The sequence below is a fragment of the Ammospiza caudacuta genome, chromosome 3, assembly GCF_027887145.1.
Source record: "Ammospiza caudacuta isolate bAmmCau1 chromosome 3, bAmmCau1.pri, whole genome shotgun sequence".
Lineage (NCBI taxonomy): Eukaryota > Metazoa > Chordata > Aves > Passeriformes > Passerellidae > Ammospiza > Ammospiza caudacuta.
Genome location: NC_080595.1, coordinates 36715018 through 36737177, shown reverse-complemented (window position 1 = coordinate 36737177; position 22160 = coordinate 36715018). Strand labels below are relative to the sequence as shown.

The 22160-nt window shown below is 42.9% G+C and overlaps 1 protein-coding gene across 1 annotated transcript in view; it reads right to left on the bottom strand.

Annotated features, from left to right (window-relative positions):
• The window catches only part of KIF26B (kinesin family member 26B), a 267041-nt gene that overhangs the window by 5627 nt on the left and 239254 nt on the right, over positions 1–22160 (bottom strand). The window contains exons 11-12 of the mRNA XM_058802278.1: positions 15364–15526; positions 10820–14252 (exon numbers count right to left, since the gene is read on the bottom strand). Coding sequence (XP_058658261.1) covers positions 10820–14252; positions 15364–15526 — 3596 coding nt within the window. The remainder of the gene's footprint in view (positions 1–10819; positions 14253–15363; positions 15527–22160) is intronic.

Below are 22160 nucleotides of genomic sequence, written 5' to 3'. Positions count from 1 at the left end.
CTGTCAAATTTTGTCTGAGTGTAAATACAATCTCTTTGATGTTTGACAGCTTTTAGAGCCAGCGGTATCAATAAGCATCAGATCTGACCTTCTGTTTAATGCACCCAGTGCTGTTAATTATTTTTTCTTTAGTGCTGTTAATTATTTTTTCTTTCTGCCCCACAGTAATGGTCACATCTCCTTTCCTGGCATACCTTTAGACTAGGTCTAGCATTTCAAGGAAGCAACTGAGCAGACTGGAAATTCCTTCTGACCAGATCTCCATGCATGGCTGGATTACGACTCAGTGCCTTTTTCTGTGATGTTTGATTTTCTTCCTCTTTTCCCCACTGTGGCTGTCAAAACCACCTTCTTGTGTAATGAAGCACTTTTAAACCACTCCACTGGAAAAAACTCTGTCTCCAGCCAAAGTCCAGGTCCAAGACTCTCTAGAAATGCAGGTGGATGGCTCCAATGCACCTTGCCACAAGAACAGCATAAGGGTTCTACTTTGAGCAAAGCCAAACAGATTGCTGGGGTAAGAAGTAGAGGAATGATAGTAAATTTTTTTGCATTTTGTTCCCTTTCATATCCATTTGGCTCAATGGGAAGCAGAAGCCTGTGGTGTAGAAGGAGGGCTCCAACCCGAGGCTTCCTTTAACAGCCCTTGGCCCTTGGGAGAGGGGCAGCTGAGAGTGCAGCAGTGGCAGGAGACATTAACTCATTGTGTTTTTCTAGCCAGAGCTCGTGTCTGGGCTGCCTGGGAGTTATGACAATAGGACAGGCTGCAGCTCATGGTGCACGGGAGCAATGCAGCAGGGCAGAGCTGCCTACACAGCCTCCTTGCCACATTCTGCCAAGGACTCCTCTGGGACACAGGTGACCTGCATGGGGCTTCCAGGGGGTACAGCTGTGTGAGACACAGGAGAAAGAAAAAGAGAGATGTCTGTTTATCTGCACCTTGAATGCTGACTCACGATGATTTATCTGAGGCCTAGAGTGCTTTGAGGAGAAATTAAAATGAAATATCTTCTTCCTCTTTCCAGTAAGGTAAAAGTGGATCTAGTTTGTTCTAAACATGCACTGATTAATAGGCTGCTTATTAGCCCAGGTACAGAAAATAATGGTGCCATTTGACAGGAGGCTCCTGACACTGACCACTCCATTTAGTCTCTGTTTTTTATCTTATTTTATGTTAATTGGGATCAGTAAGGAGATACAGCCTAAGCAGAGCTTTGGGGTGAATATCACAAAGCACTGACAGCTTCCTCAACCCTAACAATACGCAACAATTAAATTTTTAAAATTAATGTTGTTTTCCATTCATATAGCAAATATCCATCTGAAGTCCCAAATTTATTTGGTACACTTGACAGAGTTAGGATCTCATAAATTTTGACTCTATAATAAATAATATGCTTTGTGGGAATTAGAGCACACTACTCCTCTATTCCCTATGTATGCCTTATGAAGAAAGTGGGAATCCAGGGGCTCAACAGATCCAGGAGCAGATCTCAGCACCCTCCCACCTCTGCGCCTCCTCTGCCCCCCCTCTGCACCTTGGCAAACTGGCTGACCCTCCCACCATGTAAATATAATTCATTCCTCCATTCAAAAATGAAATTTATACCAAAAATCAATTTGAAAGAAACACAGTAAGATGAACCCAGGGTAAAATAACTTCACGTTCATTTATGACCACGAAGTATGCAAAGCAAAATGTCATTTGCTGAATGCCCTGAAGGATATGTTTTTCACTTAGTTTGAATTTATCCACTTTTAGAATAACCCCTCTTGAACCTAGTTTGAGTATGAATAACCAGACTGTGAAATAGCCATGAAAATACACAGGATATAAGATTTACTTTTGCAACAGATCTATTGCTCTACCTTAAAGCTATAGGGTAAGGTTTTGCCAGGTTAAGTTTAATATAAAGAGAGTAGCACAGCAATGAGGGCATGCAGTGTGAAAGTAGATCTGACTGAAGTGTGGCACTGAAGCTACAACATATTTCAGCAAAAGCAAGCCCAGGGGAGCCTTAAGGTATGAAAAATACAGACCAAGGTATGTGAGGGTAACTTTGAGGATAAAAAGGCACACTGACCTTGACCAGCAAAATTGCCAAACTGCAAAAGGATGTGTGCTCATAAAAGTATGTTTTGACCAGGGCAAAAGCTCTAAAAAAGTCTGGTTTTGCTTAAGTTCTGTATATTTTGGAGTGTTCCCCTTAGGCTTTTTCCAAGTACACATTCCAGATTGAGCATCTTTTCTGTGAAAAAGGTAAAGGCAAAAACTTCAAGTACAAAATTCTTAATGAAAAACAGGGTGATGCATATCTCTTCAAAGCAGTACATCCAAATGGGATGCAAAACAACTGCCGTCCTAGAAATTTCAAGGTGTTTCAAACAGAAAATGAAACTGTAACTTGATACAACAACATTTCAGAAGTTATATTGTGTGCTCCAAGGCAGGATGTGGAGCCAAAGCTATTTCCCACAGCATTTAATGTTATGAGATGCAAAATTGCCTTTCTGTACAGAGCCTGTTGCTCAGCATTTTGGTGTTTCTCACCAGACAGTCCAAGGAAATTATAAGAACCAGATCTGGCTAATTTGAGCAGTACCCCTAAGCTATTCCTTCTCTGGCTCCAACAGCAATAGCACCGCTGTCAGTTGTAGCGTCAAACTTCTCTTACTAGCAGAGATTATCTATCCTATTTCCTCTGCTGCTCCTCACTGTCTGACAACAGGGATCCTGCTCTGTTTGAGTCTAAAATGTGATGCTGACTTTGCCTCTTATTCTTATTTCCTAGTGGGATCTGCACTTATGGTCAATTGTCCATGACTGAACCAACTCCTCCCCTTTCCTTTGACCTCCTTCCTCCTAGCTCATTTTATTGCCAGTGTAGAGCACACAGCTATTCACTCCATGGATTTTCATACAGTGTGTACAGCACCCCTCCTGAAGGGGAAGTCATTGCCAGTGTTTTCAAGTGGAATGCCCCTCTGATGATGTGGGGATTTCGTCAATAGTATTTAGGGTTCCCATGTTGAGGTCAGTACTCCAAACACCAAAGAACCAAGGTCTATATTGCCAGAAAATCTGAACAGCAATCACTCATCCTCACAACTCAGATTACACAGATTGCACAGAAAGGACCATGTTACATCCAAATACCTGAAATAGGATACACTGAGAGGATCCATCATTCAGAAGAAAATTTTCTATGTCCATCTCACTGTAAAATAATTCAGGCCACATTCTGTATTGACTGTTATGCAAGCCCACTGTTGTGAATCGGTAAGAAGTACGAGGACACTTGAGGCAAGAAATCACTTGCTTCCTACTTATTGGAATAAAGCAATGCTTGTTTATAATATTCCATCCACACCTATACTAGATATGTTGTTTCTGTACTGGTATAAGGAATACGCTGATGTACATCCAACTTCTAATTATTTTCTATCAACACAGTTCATTTCTATCTATCCAGTTCATTTCTTAACCTTGCTTTCTGAATTACCGTCATATTTTTAAAGGAGCTTTTCAGGGCAGTTTAGAGCTGGTGAATGAGCACTGCTGAAACCAGATCAGAAAGCAGCCCTCCTGCAGCATGGCAGGTTGACAAGTAATCTGGGAGATGCTCCAGGGAAGATGCACATCACCCACAATTCCTAGCAAAAAAAACCCAACCAGAGTCTCTTCTAAACATTTCTCTCTCTTCAGGCTGGATTTTGGTTCAACAGGCATTTGTCAGCATTGTGGCATTATTTAAGAAGCTGGTTATTATTACTATGGTACTGCATTGAAGAGCTGCTCCAGTCACTTGGACAGCAAAGGCAGAGGCTGGAGGGGGAAGGGCTCTAAAGCCAGAACATTAGCTCCCACCAGGACAGTGGTGGAGGCATTCCAGTGAGCCAATTCTGTGGCAGTGTCAGGAGCAGGTTTTATTTACACCCAGCCTAATGGTGTGCGAGTCAGTCATGCATGTTGCATGGAGCCTTCACCGTGCACAACAGCCTGCTGCCACTTCCTCTATTAAATCATTCCTATGTTCATGTGGCTGAAAGCTCAGTGCTGGCATGCAGTAGTCAAGCGTGTAAAAAATGATTACTCTGATCCCTTTCAACATAGATTTGCTGCATGAAATGGCCTGGCTTTGACCTGAGAAAATCAATGCTGTTGTTTTAATGAACAAAAAAAAAAAAAATTGGAGCTGAAGCCTGCATTTCCCCTCCCTCTAGCCGCCCCAGGGCTGTCCAGTCAGCAAGTCACATGCATGAAGTGGTCACCTGCATGCAAACAGCATTTACTCATATAATTCTAAACATCCTTTGTCATGGTAAAAGTACAGTACAGGATATCAATTAGCTACCATCACTTGTAAGCAAGTTAAAGTAGAAATGCTGGAGGTGCCCTACAGCTTTCTGATACAAAGGGCAATTTTCAGCTCCCCACACTGTGCCTTAGGCAGTCTAAACATGAACCAAATTCCTTTTCACTTGGATTCAACAAGAAAAGCTCAGACTCTCTTTGTTGGTGTTTTGTTTCGTCATTATCATTTTGGCCATGTTTCAAAATGTGATGCTTTGCAATATTGGTAGGAGACAGACTTTCATAATTTACAGTCCGTAGATTCAGCCTCTGGCTTTTTCTGCTGCTTTCACAGAAGGAGCTAAGTGCTTCCAGAGAGTAAATATGTTCAAACATAGAGTTTTCAGGGTTTTCCAGGAACCTCTAAATCTCCATCTTTAAAATCATCCCATCAGTGAAACCCAGAGCACATGAGCATGAGGAAAAAGGAGGCCAATTGCAGATAATTAGTCATGCCTTAACAGTCTGTCTTTTTATTAAAGTGTTTAAAATGATGTAGCAATTTGCTGTTCTTTGGTGTTGAAAGTTAGTACCAAGAAAGAGCTGCAAGGAGTCATGAAACTTTACTATGAATGTCATCAAATGCTGCAGCAGGAATCTTTAATTATCTGTAGTCAGACAGTTCCCCATGCAAAGAAGATGAAAGGCATGTGCCCAAACACATACACACACCCAAATCTTATCCTGGACTGACAAAAGCAAGGGTCTCCAGATTCTGAGATATGCAGCTCCAGCTCAGGCCATAGCTTTAAACTTCCGGAATCCAACCTTTGGAAACCTTAATTTTCCTCCAGTCTTGTTTCTACTTGGCCTGACTTTCAATAATATCTCTTAGATTTTTGTTCTCTGATGTTCACTGATACTTAACATTCAGGAAAATATTAAGTACCAGCGGCCCTGACTGACCCAACTGGGAAGTGCTTTACTGAGAAGGACTTTATGCCCAAAGTCTGGTGTCTTTGAGCTGCCTTCTTCTGTCTCACATCTTTTTCTCATGCCCCAGTCCCAGGAGAGGGCCTGTGCACACCAGCTGAGAGGCAGGGGTCCCCACCAGCACCCCATGGCTGCTGCTCACCTGCTGCTGCCCCAGTCCTGCTTGGGCCACAGATCACTGCCCTCAGTGTTTCATTCTGCTGCTGGCAGAAGCCCCAGCACCAGCAAAGCTCCAAGCTCAGACTCAGCTCCAAAAAGCCTCAAAACTAGAGGAATCAAAGGGATACACTCCTTGGCAGAAGTCTGTCCTATCTCAACAGAGGGCTGCAGAAGTGACAGACTGAAGCCTGTAGGTCTAACTCAATGCTACATGGGATGGGGACTTTCTCAGGTATCCAACCCTATCTCATAGGGAACAGGAAAGAAAACTGCTCCAGGAAGACCAGTGTCATCTCCATAAAATGCCTTGTTTATGATGAATGATCTCAGAACCTCTCCTGTTCTGTTTCTCTCAGGGAAGGACGTTTCCTTACAGAGACTACTGAAACACTGTAAAGGACAGGAACCTGTAAATATATGTAGAAGAGGGCAGAAAACTCTGGAAAAAATACAGTTATGCACATAACATGAAAATGCAAACAGGAGTTGGCTTTACTGGGTAAAACTTATTAGAGCCTGGACTCTTCCTTTGCTACTACCTCATAGTGGGTGAGGTCCAGAATTAACACCAAGGCTCCATCTTTGAAATCATCCAGTCATGTTTGGCATTGAGAATTATTTTAAAGCAATGCCCACATACATCCAAACTCAGTAAAAGAAAAAGATGCTAAAAATCAAACCAGAAGAGCAAAAGGGAGGTAGATAACTCTTTTGATCCAAGGACCTTGCTATTACATTTTTTTTTTTCTATCGGCATTATCTACTTTTATGAGCTGGTAACAAGAGAACTCAGAAATTACACGAGTTGCCCAAGGTGATACAGCGAACCAGCAGCACACCAGAGAATACAGCACAGATCTTGCAAGCCCTAATTTGCTGCCCTGGCTGCCTCCCTCTCATATCTGTTGCACCCCTGGGATACAAATAGAGCTTTGGTAAAACTAAAGTTCAACCAGAACGCACTTCCTGAGCACATACAGGACTATGTACCATAAAAGCACCCTTATCACTGCCTTTCCATGGGGAGGCACTGGGCCACCACACTCGGAATTTCTGAGGAGTTAAAAATAATAAGTGCTGCAACTTATAACTGTACAAACTATGCCCTAACACGTCAGTGTGCTCAAGACAGCACTGCTTATCCAAGAGAGAGGAAGCTGGAGCCAGAGAAAGAAATATGGCTGAGATGCCAATTGTTTCTTACAGGGAAGGGCTAAGGTAGCGAACACAAAAATCAAAGTACAACATAGTTGTACAGATGATTTCAGGCAAAGAAGGAAGAAGGGCCTGCCAGAAAAAGAAAATAGCAAGTGGAACTCTGTTTTCCATTGCTCAGCAAGGGCAGAGGAGGATGTATGGCAAAATCAGTTGTGGTTGAGGTTAGGAGTCGAGGGTGCCTGTAATTAAACCCTGGATCTGGCTCTCAGTAGGCTGAGGGCATCAGGCAACTCAGTAACACTCTCTACCTTCATTTCTTCATCTTAAAATGGGGTCTGGAGTAATAGTTACACCACAGTGTGGATTAAAGAGAAACAATACAAAGCTTTGAAATGTACAACCATAGATCAGGGCTAAAGAGCTTTGTTTCTGCCACAAACAGTCACTTTGGGCCAATGTATGCTGACATGATGTTACAGAACCAATGTTGGATATTGGAAAAATGGGAATATTTATTAAATGCATAGGTTAGCAGGGGAAAGTGTTATGTGCCTTATGAGGCAAGCACATGATTTTTCAATAGGTACCAGAATGCAAAAGGAATTATTTTTATTATTATTTTCTTCTAATTTTATACACATACAATTTTGTACTGCACTGTCTGTGAACTGTACAGGTACCCAGGCAGAGCCCAGAAATTAACCTAAGGCTAACAGTGAAGGATATGAACTAGCTTTATCCTTCAAAAGCTGTCAGGGTAGGTCTGATGCTTCATGTATGACATTCAGGGCAGAAGCATCTACACATACAAATAATGCACTTAAGAGCACTGAAAGACAAGATCTTAATCTCAAGGAAAAATGATGTCTCTCCAATGTGTCAGAACTTCAAAAGTAATTGTGAGATCTTCTGGTGATTCTCTTAAAGACTCTTTATAGCTCCTTTTACAGGGGCCTTGGGCTGATTCATGTTGATCGTGTCTGACAGCCAGCATTTCTGTTAATAATAATCATAAATAAAGTGGACAAGGTTGCCTGACCTGAAATGAGCATATCTATAGTGCCATATCCATTACAGCACAGTGGATCTGTGACCGCAAATCAGGAAAGGTCCAATGCTCTTGACACTTTGTATTAAAATAATATCTGTCTTTTAAGATCTCAGAACCTTTGTGTGCTAGTTTTTCATTAAAAAGTGTTCCTTAAGAGATAACACTCACACTCTAAGAAAGGAGATGCTACAGATGATGAAAGATTACAAAACTTCTCATTTTTTCTTTATGCAATAAAAATACATTTGCAAACAGCTCTATTCTCCCTTATACCTTAACTCCTCCTTCACGTTCTCCTGCATTGAAGTAATAATCCTGGTTTTATGCCATAATAAATCTGCTGACATGTGAAAAATTATACTATTATCAAACACATCAAAACAGAATTATGATTTCACTGCTGCCAGACCAAATGCAAACAGGAGCTGGGTTATATGAATGTGAAGCCTGATTAATTTCTGGGCAGTGGTTTTCTGCTAGAAATAGGCATGGTGGTAAAAATTGAGTTTTTAATTTCCATAAAACCCCTGGTTGCACTTATAAACAAGTCATACCAAACAATACAGGAATTACTTGCTGACATAGGGAATCACTTTCAAAAGTAAACTATCAGAGATGATACACTGAGAATCTCTCCACATCAGGTGACATGCTGAATTAAGAGAGAAGCTTTGTAAATTACTTTAAGGGAGGTCAATGTGCCAGGCTATGCTGAGTCCACTGGGGCAGGCAATTTCCAAGGACACAGACAGGCCCTTCACTGAAAACCCTCCACCCCAGAGATTCATGTCCATCATTAGGCAGATAATTGCAATGTTGCTGACTAAGGAGAGAGGAACCACCTCACACCAGCAATTAGAATAGAGAGATTAATTTCTTGGCCAGCCAAAAAAAGGTGTATTTGGGGAAAAAGACAGGTCACATGTTACACAGCAGTAAAAAAGCAGCAAAGCTAGGACTCCCCATGTTCCCTGCTAATGAAAGGTTCATACTTACCTCATCACTTGATAATTTTGCATACCTGCACTGTATGACAAACCAGTGTCAATGTTCTACCAGGTAGGCTCAAGGCCGCTTCTTTCCTGGTGTGTCCTCCAGACTGCTACAGAAATAATCTTAAACCTGAGTCTCAAACAGATCTCTCCTTCACAACTCCCTTTTCATGACTACTGACGCAATGTTTAGTCCTGCACAGGGGTTATCAAAAGCCAAAGCTGTGACCCAAAATGCAACCCTGATATAAAATACAACACACACACATGAAGCTTGTCTGTAATTAGAACACCACAAAGACAATGCTTTTGTCACTCGTATTGCCAGCCTTGTCCAGCCTCCAATGTGCTATCAAAGCAGAGAGAAGTGAAACGAAACAATAGCAGTTTTGTGAGCATCAGAGTAAAAAAATATTGATCCTCTAGTGATTCAGTTTGGGGATGAACTCTGGAGTCTAAGGAATCCAGAGGCTGTGCCTGAGGCTTTCTCAGAGTTTTTTTGTAAAATATGTCCCTTGGGGGACTAAGGGGAAAATTCTCTGGGATCTAATCTGTTCCCTCATCTGCACAGCTGCCTGTTTTTTTCCCAGAAATTGATAAACTTTTCCATCTAAATGACCTGTGGAAAAAGTCCATATTAGATTGGCAGCTTCTCCACGAGACACAATCAAGTTGTCAGTTTACAACCACAAATGCCATCTCTGTGGACAGCTTTGTTTTCCTTTTTCACAAGACAGAAATCATCCTTCTCTTCCTTACAAGTTGTCATTAAACAGTTCATATTTGAAAGGGGTTTTTAGAGGCAGAGCTCTTCAGAAAGAGGAAAATCAATTTATTACCATTTAAGTGAAAGGCTAGGAAAAGAGATTTTCCAAGAAGATGCAAAGTTACTTTCAGAAATAATATTCAGTCATTTGGTCTGGGCTTGCATTATGCAGAATGATCACTTTCAGATGCATCTTCTGAACAGGTACAATCAACCCTGCATTTATGGATGCTATTTTAATAGCAGAATCTATTGCATTTACATCTGTGCTGCACATGTTCTTTCTGCTACCACAGTCAAGAGCATAAAGAAAGGGAGAGTTATGCATTACTCTGTTCACTGGAAATTAATTCCAGAGGTGAGTATCACAGCAAGTGGAATGGCTGGTGAATTAGGAACACTATGAGAAAAACACAATTTAGAAAGACCCAGCTACTGTAGAATAAGTAGCTACTGATATTCCACATACCTGTGCCACCAGGTCCGATGTCAACCTGAATTTTTTTCAGAAGTAGATTAGTCAGGACTTGCACTACAAGTTGGGAAAACAGTACCCGGGAAAAATGTGAACTGACCAGTTCATGAATGGTCCCCATCCCTGTTCTGCAACTTTATGAAACTTGCTCTCGTGGCAAGAGGGACCTGCACAGACTCTTGATATGACCCAGGAAGATCTTGCTATCTAATTTAAAAGTCCTGATGTAGTGTGAGGCTACTGGGGATTATGTCTGAACAAAGATGAAGTCTTCCCAATCCATTCCATGATCACAAAAAAGTTCCAGATTTGAAAGTGCTTCAGTGCAGTAGTTCCCATATATTGTTCTTAATATTACCTATTATTTATTATCAATAAATTTCTGGGAAAAGGAGCCACAACTTAAAAGGCAAGAGTCTCAGATACAGGATAACATCTTTCAAGGGGCATGGACACATTTTTACTCCATCTCCTATGTGGGGAGAAGGAACTCAACAATGGTTTCAGATGGACCTTTGGGCACACAAGGAGCAGAAGCAGGCTCACAAGAGATACAGCCATTCAGCAAGACTCTGGTCTTGGGCTGGTGAAACATGCATTTAAGGCACCTTTCTGGAATCAAATCAGAAATATATTTGTATAAATAAATATTGAATGTTGCTGTCACTAGCAAAACTAAGTTTTTGTTCATTGGAAGCAAACCGAAGTGAAAGAGGTCAGTAAGAGACTCCACAGCAAAGGCAATACAACCACACAGGATTAGTGAATGTACCAAAAGGAAAAAAGGCAGAGCCTTGGATGCTTACCATGCCCTTGCTTCTCAGCTAAGAGGTGGAACTGGTATTTAACTAGCTCACCCTTAGGGCCAGCCTACCCCTGAGTACGATTCTGCTTTGGTCTGCGTCCCTCTTTCCCACCACCACACGCTTACCTGCATTCAGTCGTTTCTTTGGGGTTTTGAGGCTGCGGCACCTGCCGCTGGCAGAGCTGCTGTTCTCGCTCATGGAGTCCTGTGCTGAGGAGGCGCTGCCCGTCGCCTCGCTGTCCCTCATCATGCTCTCGTAGCCACTGCTGCCCCCGCTGTGGTAGAAGAGGGCTGTTTTCCCCATGGCAGGGGGCAGCTCCCCGCTCAGGACGCTGCTGTTGTCGCTGCCATGGCCGCTGCTGCAGCGGTGCGGTTTCCGAGGAGGGGTGATCTTGCTGTAGGGGGAAGGCAGCATGTGAACAGCTGGCTTCTCATCTCCAGGAAGGCCCCCACGCTCCTCTGTCTCCAGGCTTCCCGGCAGCTGAACGCCTCTGGCACTGGTGCTCCCTTGGAGCAGCTCTGAAATCCGCCCATTGACAGCTCGAAGGGGCAATTTGGAAGCAAGGCTGGAGCCCCGGCTTCTGCTGAGGGACTGCATTGACCAGGACATGTTCTTCCCACTTGGAGGCAAACTGGAGCTCTGCCCCACGGACTGAGGCAGAGACTTGGTGGAGAAGCTGAGTGTTTTGGTGGCAGAGGCAGAGAGGCTGCGGGCCTTGGGACTTGCCAGCAGGAGCTTGCTGACAGCAGAGATCTTGGACTGGCTGGCTTTTGGGGAAGCACCTGCCGACTGGGAGAGGCCCGAGTTGGTGGGTGAGGACATGGCACTGCGGCTGAGGCTCCTTCCAGCCCTAGGCATGGTGGTGTCTCTGCCAGGGCTCATTTTGGAGCTCACAGAGGACAGACTTTCTGCTCTTTCCAGCGACAAACACTCATAGTGGCTTCCTGTGGACCTCCCTAGGGAGTTGGTCCTGCTGGCAAGCTGCTCCAGTTTGGCACTGAAGAGCTTGCTGCTGCTGTTGTTGATGCTGCTGTCTATGCCAGGGCCTTTTAGTTTGGCATTCTGCTCCTCAGGGAAGCTGGCCAGGAAGGACACAGGCTGGCTGGAGGGACTGCTCGTGGTGCTGTTGGCTGCACTGTGCTGGGGGCTGGCTCTATTCTTCTGATCCAAGCTTGACTTTCTCACAGGTGGTAGAGGAGGGGTCCCTTTGGGACGAGTGAGTATGCAGTGTTTGGGAGAGGCCATTTTCTTGTCAAGACTAGCCCTAGAAAACTGGGGGAGGGCGGGAGAATTGACTCCACTGCTGTCAGTAAAAGTGGGATGGAGATGACTGTCAGATTCCTCCACCTTGCTTGCCTTTGGGAGCCCTCGAGGGAGGCTACAATTCTTCAAGCCATCACTGGAATGAACAGGGCTTTGGGTTGCAGAGCTGGATGCTGCCACCTCACATCCATCCACAATCCTTTTTAGACTGTCAGATCCTGGGGAAGTAGAGGTGTCCCCACTGCTGGTGCTAAACCTGTCCATGGAGGACTGTTTTGTGTTGTGCTCAGGCTTGGCTGAAACCATGACTGTATCAGGCCTTGGCCCATCACTGCTCCCAGAGCTGTCCTTTTTAACATCTTCTTCTCTCTTCAACCAAGGGTCTTCAAATTTGATAACCTTTTTAGCAATGGATTCTTTCCCATCATGGGGATGAACAGCCTTTGGGTCTGCAGTCACAGCTGGTACAGCATCATCAGTGTCTTGAGCTTTGAAGGAATTAACAGCAATACATGGATACACGGTAATGTTCGTCTTCATTGGGATGTAGCCCTCACAGCTGCTGAGACTTGCTGTGTTTTTGATTGTGACAGTAGTTTTGCCTAGAGCTGATATTTTACAGCCTTTGATGGGTGGCACTTTGCTGAAAGCTTCCTCCCCCATTTCTGACATTATAAGCATGTTGTCAGTCACTGACTTCTGTTTGTCACTTACACAAATCATGCTGGCACTTTGTATGGTGCTTGCAAACTCAGAGACAGGGGGCTCTGCCATAGCTTCCCCATGCCCATAGCACGCCTGGGCTATGAAGCTGTGGCACGACTGTTCACCGTCACTGCCCGTGCTCATTTCGCTCAGCCACGAGCTGATGGATGAGCGCCTGCTGCCATCGTCTTGGGGTTTGTCATCCAGACTCAGCTTTGGAAGAGGAAGGAACTGTGTGATGCTGACTTCAGACACAGGAGCTGCACTGGAGTAACACTCAAGATCTTCAGAGATACTGCTGATAATACTGACTGGCCTAGAGCCAGAGGCCAAAGCCTGCACGGAGCAGTCACTGTTAAAACTGATGATACTGGTCGGGCGCCCATTGTCAAGGACACCACTAATGGTCAGCTCTTCCACAAGGGTGAACACAAGCTCATCCTCTCCGTTCAGCTCCAATGGCTGCTGCACAGTCACCATGGTTGTGCTCAGAATCTCTTTCTTGGATTCTGGAGAAATGCTTTGTTGCCCATCTTCATTGAGAACGGTCTCTTCAAAATCCCCATTGTTGGACGACACTGACTTTTTCATAATCTGAGGGCTCATACCTACAGGTGGGGTCCGGATTTCTGGCTGTAATAAAGATTCAGTAGATGTCATGGTGGCATCCTTACTCAGGGGAGCTGGTGGGGGAGTGGAGCTGGGCAGGACTCCTTTCTGTGTGTAGACCTTGCACCTCTGGGAAGGAGAAGTTGGTGGCTTATACTCAGATGTCTTTGAAAGGCTTGCAATGCCAAGCCGGGGGGAACCCATTGGCCGAGGTTTGCCTTCCACAAATCCAGAGGTGTTGAGCCCTTCTCTGCTGCTCTGCAAGCTGGTGCTGTGTGCTAACTGACAAGAGTTAAGCTCTTTACTAGAGCTGCCTGTTACACTCCTGGGAGAAGAAGGAGTTGAAAGATTGGTAAGAGCTCCAGAAGGAACAGGGGAGTGATTTCTCCTAGTTTTGCTGGGTGTTGTGTTTGCATTTTCCTTGGCTTCTCTATCAGGATGCTGACATTCTGGCATCGTATCTTCCTTATCTGACTCTGGTAAGTGGCTAAGCTCTGCCAGCTGGCTTGAGACAGCACACTTAGACATCTGGTCTGAACTAAATTGAGCAGGCATCTCTTCAAAGGGAAATTTGTCGGTCTCTTCACTGCCATCAATGCAATCCAGTCTCTCCTGGAGCTCTGCAAAGGTGTTGCACTTCAGGCAGTCTCTTTCAGATGTGCTGGGCCCTGATTCACTAACTTCCTCCAACCTGCCCTCATTTTTGGTCTTTTGCAGAGCAGGAACTATGGGAACAAAGTCAGGGGGACCCTCGTTATCTGTCAGTTCCTTGTCAGAGAGGGCAGTGCCATTGGGGCCAACATAAATCACCGTGTCACACGACTGCTCACTGCTGGATGAATAATCAGGATCACTTGATAAATGCAAAATAGGGAAGTCTGGGTCCACAGTGTTTCTAGAATGGAAAGGTCTCAGCTGGGTTGGCCTCCGCATCCGGCCCTCCTCACAAGAGCTCTCTCCTCCAGAAGAACTTGATGTGTACTGCAACATGCGAGAGAGAGAGAGAGAGTGTCTATGACATTTCAGCATTGCAAGCTTCTCCTTGCACAAACTGCATACACAAAAATTCATGGTCACATATGAACTGGGAGATCTCTAAACTAAGGTACAAAGCTCTGAAGCTGCTTATCCACAGCCCTGGAGCAAACCCATAGCTATGTTCAATGGAGAACCTAAGGTCCCAGCTCTGAGTCCCACTCAAAATCACAAGACTTAAAAAAAATGTACTAAAAATATGGATTAAGATACCTCCCTTAACTGAGCCTGGCCAAAGAAATCAGGTATTTGGCAAAGGCTTTGCTGATTTTGTGTGTGCATGTACATTTGTGTATTTGAAGAAGAACAAGAAAACTGATTACATATGATCCCATACCACCAGTGTGGGGAATTGTATAATGTGCACTCAGAGGTTTCTGGAGACATAGTGTTCTGATGGTGTGTGGACTGAACCTTTCATTTGTGTCTCTTCAATCAATTGGCAAAAAAAGCTTTTGTCAATCTGCCAATTAAAATTAAATGCATAACATTCATTCATTCTGCCCAATTCACACCATAAGTTGCACGGAAGCAACCAGAATTCTCTAACGTGAAAATGGATATAGTCCATCTTCACTCTACTTGGAAAATCTTTCACCCATATTTAGAAGCAATAGGAATAAAAAGTTGGTCAATGCTGGCCTTGGACACAGTAGTTCTGCCCTTTATTTTGCTTCTGCTCCCTCTGAGAAGCATTGAGAATCTAATTCTTAATTAATCCAAATTTTCTTTAACTCTACAGCAGTTTTACTCCTTATTATTTCATTTAGCACTAAGAGTATAAAGGAAAAAAAATGCTCTCTGACAGTTATATTACTAAACAAAGTCAGCTTACAAACCTGCTACAACAGATGTGTCCAAACTTACTCCTGTGTCTCTGAAGCTGAAGCATTTACCTCTCTAATATTGCACTCTGACACTTGCCTAGGACTGGGTACATACATCCCATACACTTTGTAACTGATTACTGATTTGGTTACTCGCTGCTTTACCCAGTTAAGGACCCTTCTTCCTCCTTCCTCCATCACTATTAGAAGGGAGTTACCTATGGTCTTACCTTAGTTTTCTTTTTCTTCATCCTGAGGACCCTTGAGGCGATCTGGATGGTGGAGAGCGTCTCCGCGTAGTTGCCCGCGGCGGCTGAAATGTGAGCGATCATCGTGGTGCGGCAGTTCATGTTCCCCAAGGACTCTCGGAGCAACATGGTCAGCTTGCTGTCTCTGCAAAATAAAGTGAATTAAGGCTACATTAGCCAGCAAGGTTTCGCTTTGGCCATCATGATGTAACTTGGGTATTGGCAAGATATTTTCTCCTCTTTTTAATAGAATCCTAATTACTTTTTTCCCTCGGGTCTGCACTACGTTGTGCAGCTGAGCATGCTGAAAGATCCTGGACTACAATTCAAACTTCTTTTCCCACTTTTCCTTTTCTGACTCCTTTTCAGCTCAGTCCTTCTCCATTGCTACCATTGCCAACAGAGAGACAAACCCTGGCCCAGCTCTGGAGGACAAGAGGGTACTGGATAAGATTACAGAACAAAATTTTTTTGTTGCCTTATAGGGCATTGGGTAACTCAATATTAGTAACAGTTAAGCCACTGAAGTCAATTTTGGATGATGCTGGTAAAATACAAACCAATCAAGCCTTCAGACTTCACACAATTGTTCTTTCCTATTAGATCTTTTCTTTCACTGAGGCAGAAATCAAATTTTCTGTTCTTGCCATTTACTCTATTGTTCAGCCTCAGATAGCTTTTGAAATGCTGATGCCTTATTGTGGGGCTGTGTGTGACTAGACTGAGAATATGAATTTTAACAGAATCATGATGCATATATAATACTTTTGAGGTGGTCATCTAATCCTGTAGTCAGAAACACAAAATATATAATTTTTAAAGAGACCTTTAGCTCCGAGGTGTAAAGTCAGCTGGATGGTTATTTGGGAAATGACATTGTCTTGAAGAGTGTCTCCCCTATGCTAAAGGTTATGGATGATGACTACATACAGCTGGAAACAAAGACAGCAACAGCCTGATATTTACCTATGACTAAAGGAACTGCATTCGCTGTTGTAATGATGGTCAGTGGCTACGGATCAGATTTTTGGAGCTCACTGTTAAATATCTGCAAATGACCTGTGGTGCATGTGTGTCCTTGTTTTCTCACTTGAGATTTCCAGCTCACAGGAACACTGCATAAAGCTGCAGCTGCTGGGAACTGAAGCTATGCCTACTGGATGGGACCAATGGGCAAACACCAAAACCCTTGGACCTCTCTTTTTGATTGAATAAATAACAACATTTGGGGTGCATATTTTGATGCAATAGCTCTGGAGGGTTCTCATCTCCTGAGGCTTCTAAAACTTGCAATTTCAGCTTGACTAGAAATACTGAAAATAAAACTTTTTTTTTTTATTTCAGGATTTCTGCTTCCATCTGCTCCAGACACATTGAAGACACATCTAGTGTCTTTGAGAAGCAAACAAACATCCATAAAGACTATACTGAGACAGCCTCACTCATTTCACTTGTGACCTAAGGCTGCTTTGAATCCACAGATCCAGAGGTAATAGGTTGCTGTGTCTCAGGTTCGTGTCCCTGTTTTCCATCACGGAATAATTAAGATGTCAAATTTTGTACATCAGTTACTGTCACTCCAATGCAGAGTAACACAGAAATTATTAACATCTCCACAGAAATCAATAACAAGCCTTCCATTTGCGAGTGCTTCTATAATAGCCAAACGTGAGACAACAGGGGAAAGTGCAGAAGAATATATTCCAAACATGTTGGTCTCCTGAGAATGCATAATCCATGCAGCCAGCATCAGCACTGAGGTGTGGCTCTCCTAGAGATACATGCATTAGGAATATAAAATAATCTGTGCCATCTGCCTTGTACTGAAATACCCATTTGCATGAAGAATAACAATACCGAAGAAATATCTATTTATAATTCATCCTCTGACATGGATGGGAACTAAAGGGTAGATTTGTTAAGGATTAAAGCATGAACCTAGCAGTAAAAAGCCCAGCTAGCACTGATTTCTAATTTCAGAGTTTGTTCATTCAGCACAGACTACATCTTGACTCTCAAATTCACCTTGTACCCAGAAAAAATAACTGGCCTCACACCACTACTGTACTGTACTGAAAAATAACATACAGAGGGAGAAAGTTACTAAACAAAGATTTTTGTCAAATCTGGATATTGTCATAACACAAGTTCAGCTGTTCTGGGTTCACTGACCTCTCACAATAACTCTCACCTAGTAACTTCTGAAGGAAAGAAAGAAAGAAAATAGAAAAGAATGTAAGACACAAAAATGTGTGGCCTAATTTTTAACTCACTCTATCCTCTTCAATTAAAACATTGGTAAAACATTCTGGATGTCTCACTGAAATCTGCTTGGCAGCCAGTGTGAGACACAAAGTAGATGCTTTGTTCTCGTGAGTGCTGGCATGGTATTCTGCCCGAAAAAAAAATTAATAGCTATGAATTATTTCATTAGGTCATTTGTGAGCTTTTATCTGAAAATGCAAAATTTCCTGTGAAAGCAGAAGTTTTACAAAGAGGTCTGCACTTCTGCATTGGAAAGGCTTTGAGAAGCAAGACCTTTGTTGATCCTCTGGCTCTGCAATCTAAACTAAGACACAGGAAATTTTGAAGAAAGTTACAGAGTCTGCTGCTCCCAGGTGTATGTTGCTCACTGTGTTAAGCAGAGGCTGGCTAGCAGAAGATTTCTCATGGCAGCAGAGTGAAATGCATCAATGTCTTCATGGAAAATAAGAGAACATCAGGAATGCTAATGGTCTATTTCTATTCTGCTCCAAAAGTAATAAAAATTATAGGTCAGAGCAGAAAAATGACTCCACTTTATATACCTGTCTTCATTTTAAATGTTCTTCTACCCCATCCACTAATGTTTTTATAGTTTAGGAAATTTACCCTAAACCATCATGATTATGGGGACATAAAACACCTACAAAATTGAAGGTGGGGTCAGGATACCCCATTTCAGACTCCAAAGCCTGTATATCAGTAAGTCAATTTTACAGTCTTTTCAGTACTTCAAAGTCACCTCATTTTTTTTCTAACTACATCACTTGTTCTAATAAAATACATTACCTTTACTTGTAAACTTTTTCTTGCCTAGCTTCTAGGCAATCATGGCTACAGAAGAAAAGCTACTAAATATTATTCATATATATCCCACATAGGTAAAAACCAAAAATAAAGTATGCAAAGTGGTACCCCTGGCAAAGTCCAGAGGCAAGAGCCCTGTGTGCAGGAGACTAAAGTCAGGTGTCTCTACAATGTCAGCAGGTACAGTACAGAGGTGCAGACTACGAGGCAGAAAGCCTTGGTTCATTCAGATGTACATCTTCCTTTCAGTAAGAAAGAAAGATTCATGCTCCTCTTATACACATCTGTATTTCCCTTCCTCATGAATGATTAATTATACTCAACTTCAAACAACACAGAATCTTGAACTGAAGAATGAAGCATGTAATATCATGATACATGTCCTTAGACACTGCATAAATCCCAGTTGCCCATGTACATTTAGTCAATCTTTAATTTTGTGACTGGATGTTATTTTTCCACTAGAGCCCTGCCTCGAACCCTGGCACAGAATAAACAGCGCTCACTGAACCATAAGTTATTTAATCTTTCTTTTAATCCTTGCCTTGCAATGCATGGATTTATGCCTTATTTACTGTTAGAACTATAAAAACTCTGCTCTGAATACTGAATGACCGATTCCTTCAAAGTCTCTTTATAACTTTTTCTTTTCCCTGTGGAGCTCATCAATGCAGTACCTGATGAATGCCCCTGAGGTGAGGCATATATTCCTCTGATAATACCTGAAACATTGAAGACTTCATTAAGTATAGGTGTTTGGTGTGAAGCACAGATCTTTCAGAGTATTGATCATTACACAGTCTTCATGTTCAAAGTATAGCTAACTTGGACCTTATCTCCCACAGCAAATGGGGCAGCTGGTTCTCAAATCAGGATACCCCAAAAACAGGAACATACAATTAGCAGCCCATCTAAAAGTTTTAGGAACACATTGTCAGAACTAATCTGAAGGTAGTATCGGTCCTTTTATAATATCTCCTTTCTCTTCCACACTCCTCCATCCCATTCTCCATGTTTAGTGACAATGACCACATCACCATACAGTCCTGATTCATGTCTAAAGCAGGTCCTTTATCTGCCTTGAAAAAAGATGATATTTTGGGATGGAGGGAGAGCCCTGAAAGGACAACACAATATACATAGCCCGTTAATTTTGAAATTTCCTGACTCTATAGCAATTGATTTTAGGCTCTAAATGCACTTATTATATGTATTTTATGTAATTTCATGTAGATTTGTGGTTACACTTCAATGAGACATCAGCAAGCTTGGAACATTCCTGTGTATAAAAAAGCCTCAGTTTCTAAACTAGCTGGCAGCAGCAGCTGGCTGACACCTTTTGTTTGGACAAGCAGTAGAGAAGAACATGACTTACAATTTACCAGGGGTTTTTTTAACATTTGCTACCTGTAGAAAAAAGAAAAACACTAAGATTTGGGAGTAACACACTCCTTTCGTGCACTGTAGAAAAGCTGTGCTCTCGTGTGTTCATAGCCTTTTTGACATGCTCTTCTCTGATCAGACCTACAATCCTACAATCTTCTATCAGAGTCTATCCTGGGCTTTCCTCATTTAACTTTTTTGCTTGTTCTTGTTCCCATACCCCAGTTCCTCCCCAAAACAGCCTGGCAGAGCTCAGTTTCATCCTGCAGTGGTCTAAGAACCTACACCAGACTTTGCCATTCTCCAGCATCACTGCTAGACACTCTTCCAATATTAAATTCCTCTTTTCTCCCCCTCTTCCTCCCATTAACATTTTCCACTCTCTCTGTCTGACCTCCAAGGCCTCTGTCCCCACTCAAGCTCCCCCCACAGCTGTTCAGTGACACCCAGCAGAGAAATCCCAAAACATGGCCATCATTTGGCATGGCTGCTGTATCATGCTGTCAGGTGAGGGGCAGAGAATGGTCAGTGCCTTCCTGGATCTTCCTCTGCCAGGTCCTCCAGCTTTAAGAAGATCTGTGTGTTCAAAGAGAGCTACATAGAAAAGAGGCAAACGGTAATTGCCTTTGTGTAGGGCTGCAAAATAGAATTCATGAATAGAAAATGAAGCAATAAGAATAAATATTGTGCTCAGGAAATTCACAGGAATTTTTCTTGCCCAGCATTTTATTCTGTGTATGGGAGACACAAACACAGAATTGTTTCACAAAAAGGAGGCAATACTGGAGAGGAAGATCCAGCTGAAGTGTTGGAATAATGATTTTTCTGTGGAATTATTTACCCAATTGTATTATACATTTTGTTTTCTTTCCTGCATCTGCCCCCCCCCCACCCTAATAACAAACACTTTCTTTGTTTTCCCCTTCCTGTCACCCCACTACTATGCAGATTTTGGCTATTCAATGACAACAGCAGCACCATCAGAAATAGGAATAATAACATTCCACAAGGGAGACTATACAATAGTACAGCTAAGCTTTAGCAAGTGTAAGACAGCGTGTTTGTGCTCTCTATTAATCATATACCTTAGTGTCTTCCTAGGCACTTGGCCAAAAGGAGAAAGTTGTCGACTGCCTCCAGGTGTTATGGTTACAGCATCAGATGATGTATGCCCTCAGGTGTCTTGTAATCTAATTATTTACAGAGGTATGTCAAAGGAAAAAAAATCTCAGTAACTATGACAGTCATTTTTGATCATAATGTCTTAACTCTGCTCCTTTGAGCTGATGCACTGCTTTATTCATAGCAATAAATGTTTACATTACAAAGGAGCCACATAAAGACTATATGGGGTTTTGGCTCCTACTACATGGGAATAATCTCTACAAAGGACAGTTTATAGCTCAAAAAGCACAAGCCCAACAGCGGATGTTACAGGTGTGTAACAGCTGAGTTCACTATGAACCAGTATAGTTTGCTTAGCTATGTCTTTCCTTTCTGTTAATAATTTTGAGAGAAAGGAAATAGGAGCAATGTGTGTAGGCACAGGCAAAATGAGTCCAGGTGGGGAGATAAAGCCCTTGGAGGTTCAGCCATGTGAGCCTGGCTTTGTTAGCAGAACAAAACGAGGCAGTTGAAGAAAGATGGGTAAAGTGTTGGACCTCTAACCTGGGGAATTCTTCACCTGGTGAAATGAGGCACTGGGGAGACAATGAACTTGCTCCAGGTGGAAACTGACTAGCCTTAAAGGGAAAATGAAGAATAGTGGAAATTTCCATTGCCACTGCAGTTAGTTATCTTGTATGAGGTACGCTAGCACAACACAGAACCCTGTGCTCATGGCAGAGGGGAAGGGAGAGCTGAAAGGACTACACTGAGGGGACACTGTGCTCAGGTTCAGTACCAGGAAACTGCCACATCTGGAGGGGATGTGACACTACAGCAGCTGAGAAGTCAAGAGCAGGAGAAAAGTGTTGCTGCAGCCAAGTACAGGACTCAAATTGTACAAAATTCATATAAAATGTAGGAGGATTCCCTCTACAATTGTTATCTTTTAAGAGAAAAATGGCAACACATGAGCATGTGGCAGATACACAAAAGAGCATCTTTTGTTTCTTTTTTACCAAAGGCAGAAAAGCACATCAATGACAGAAGAACAGAAACCCATCGGTGAGGCTGCACCTCAAATGAGTTCAGTTTTGGGCTCCTCACTGCAAGAAAGACATTGAGCTGCTTGAGCATGTCCAGAGAAGGGCAATGGAGCTGGAGAAGGGTCTGGAGCACAAATGAGGAGTGACTGTGGCAGTCTGGAGGAAAGGAGGATGAGG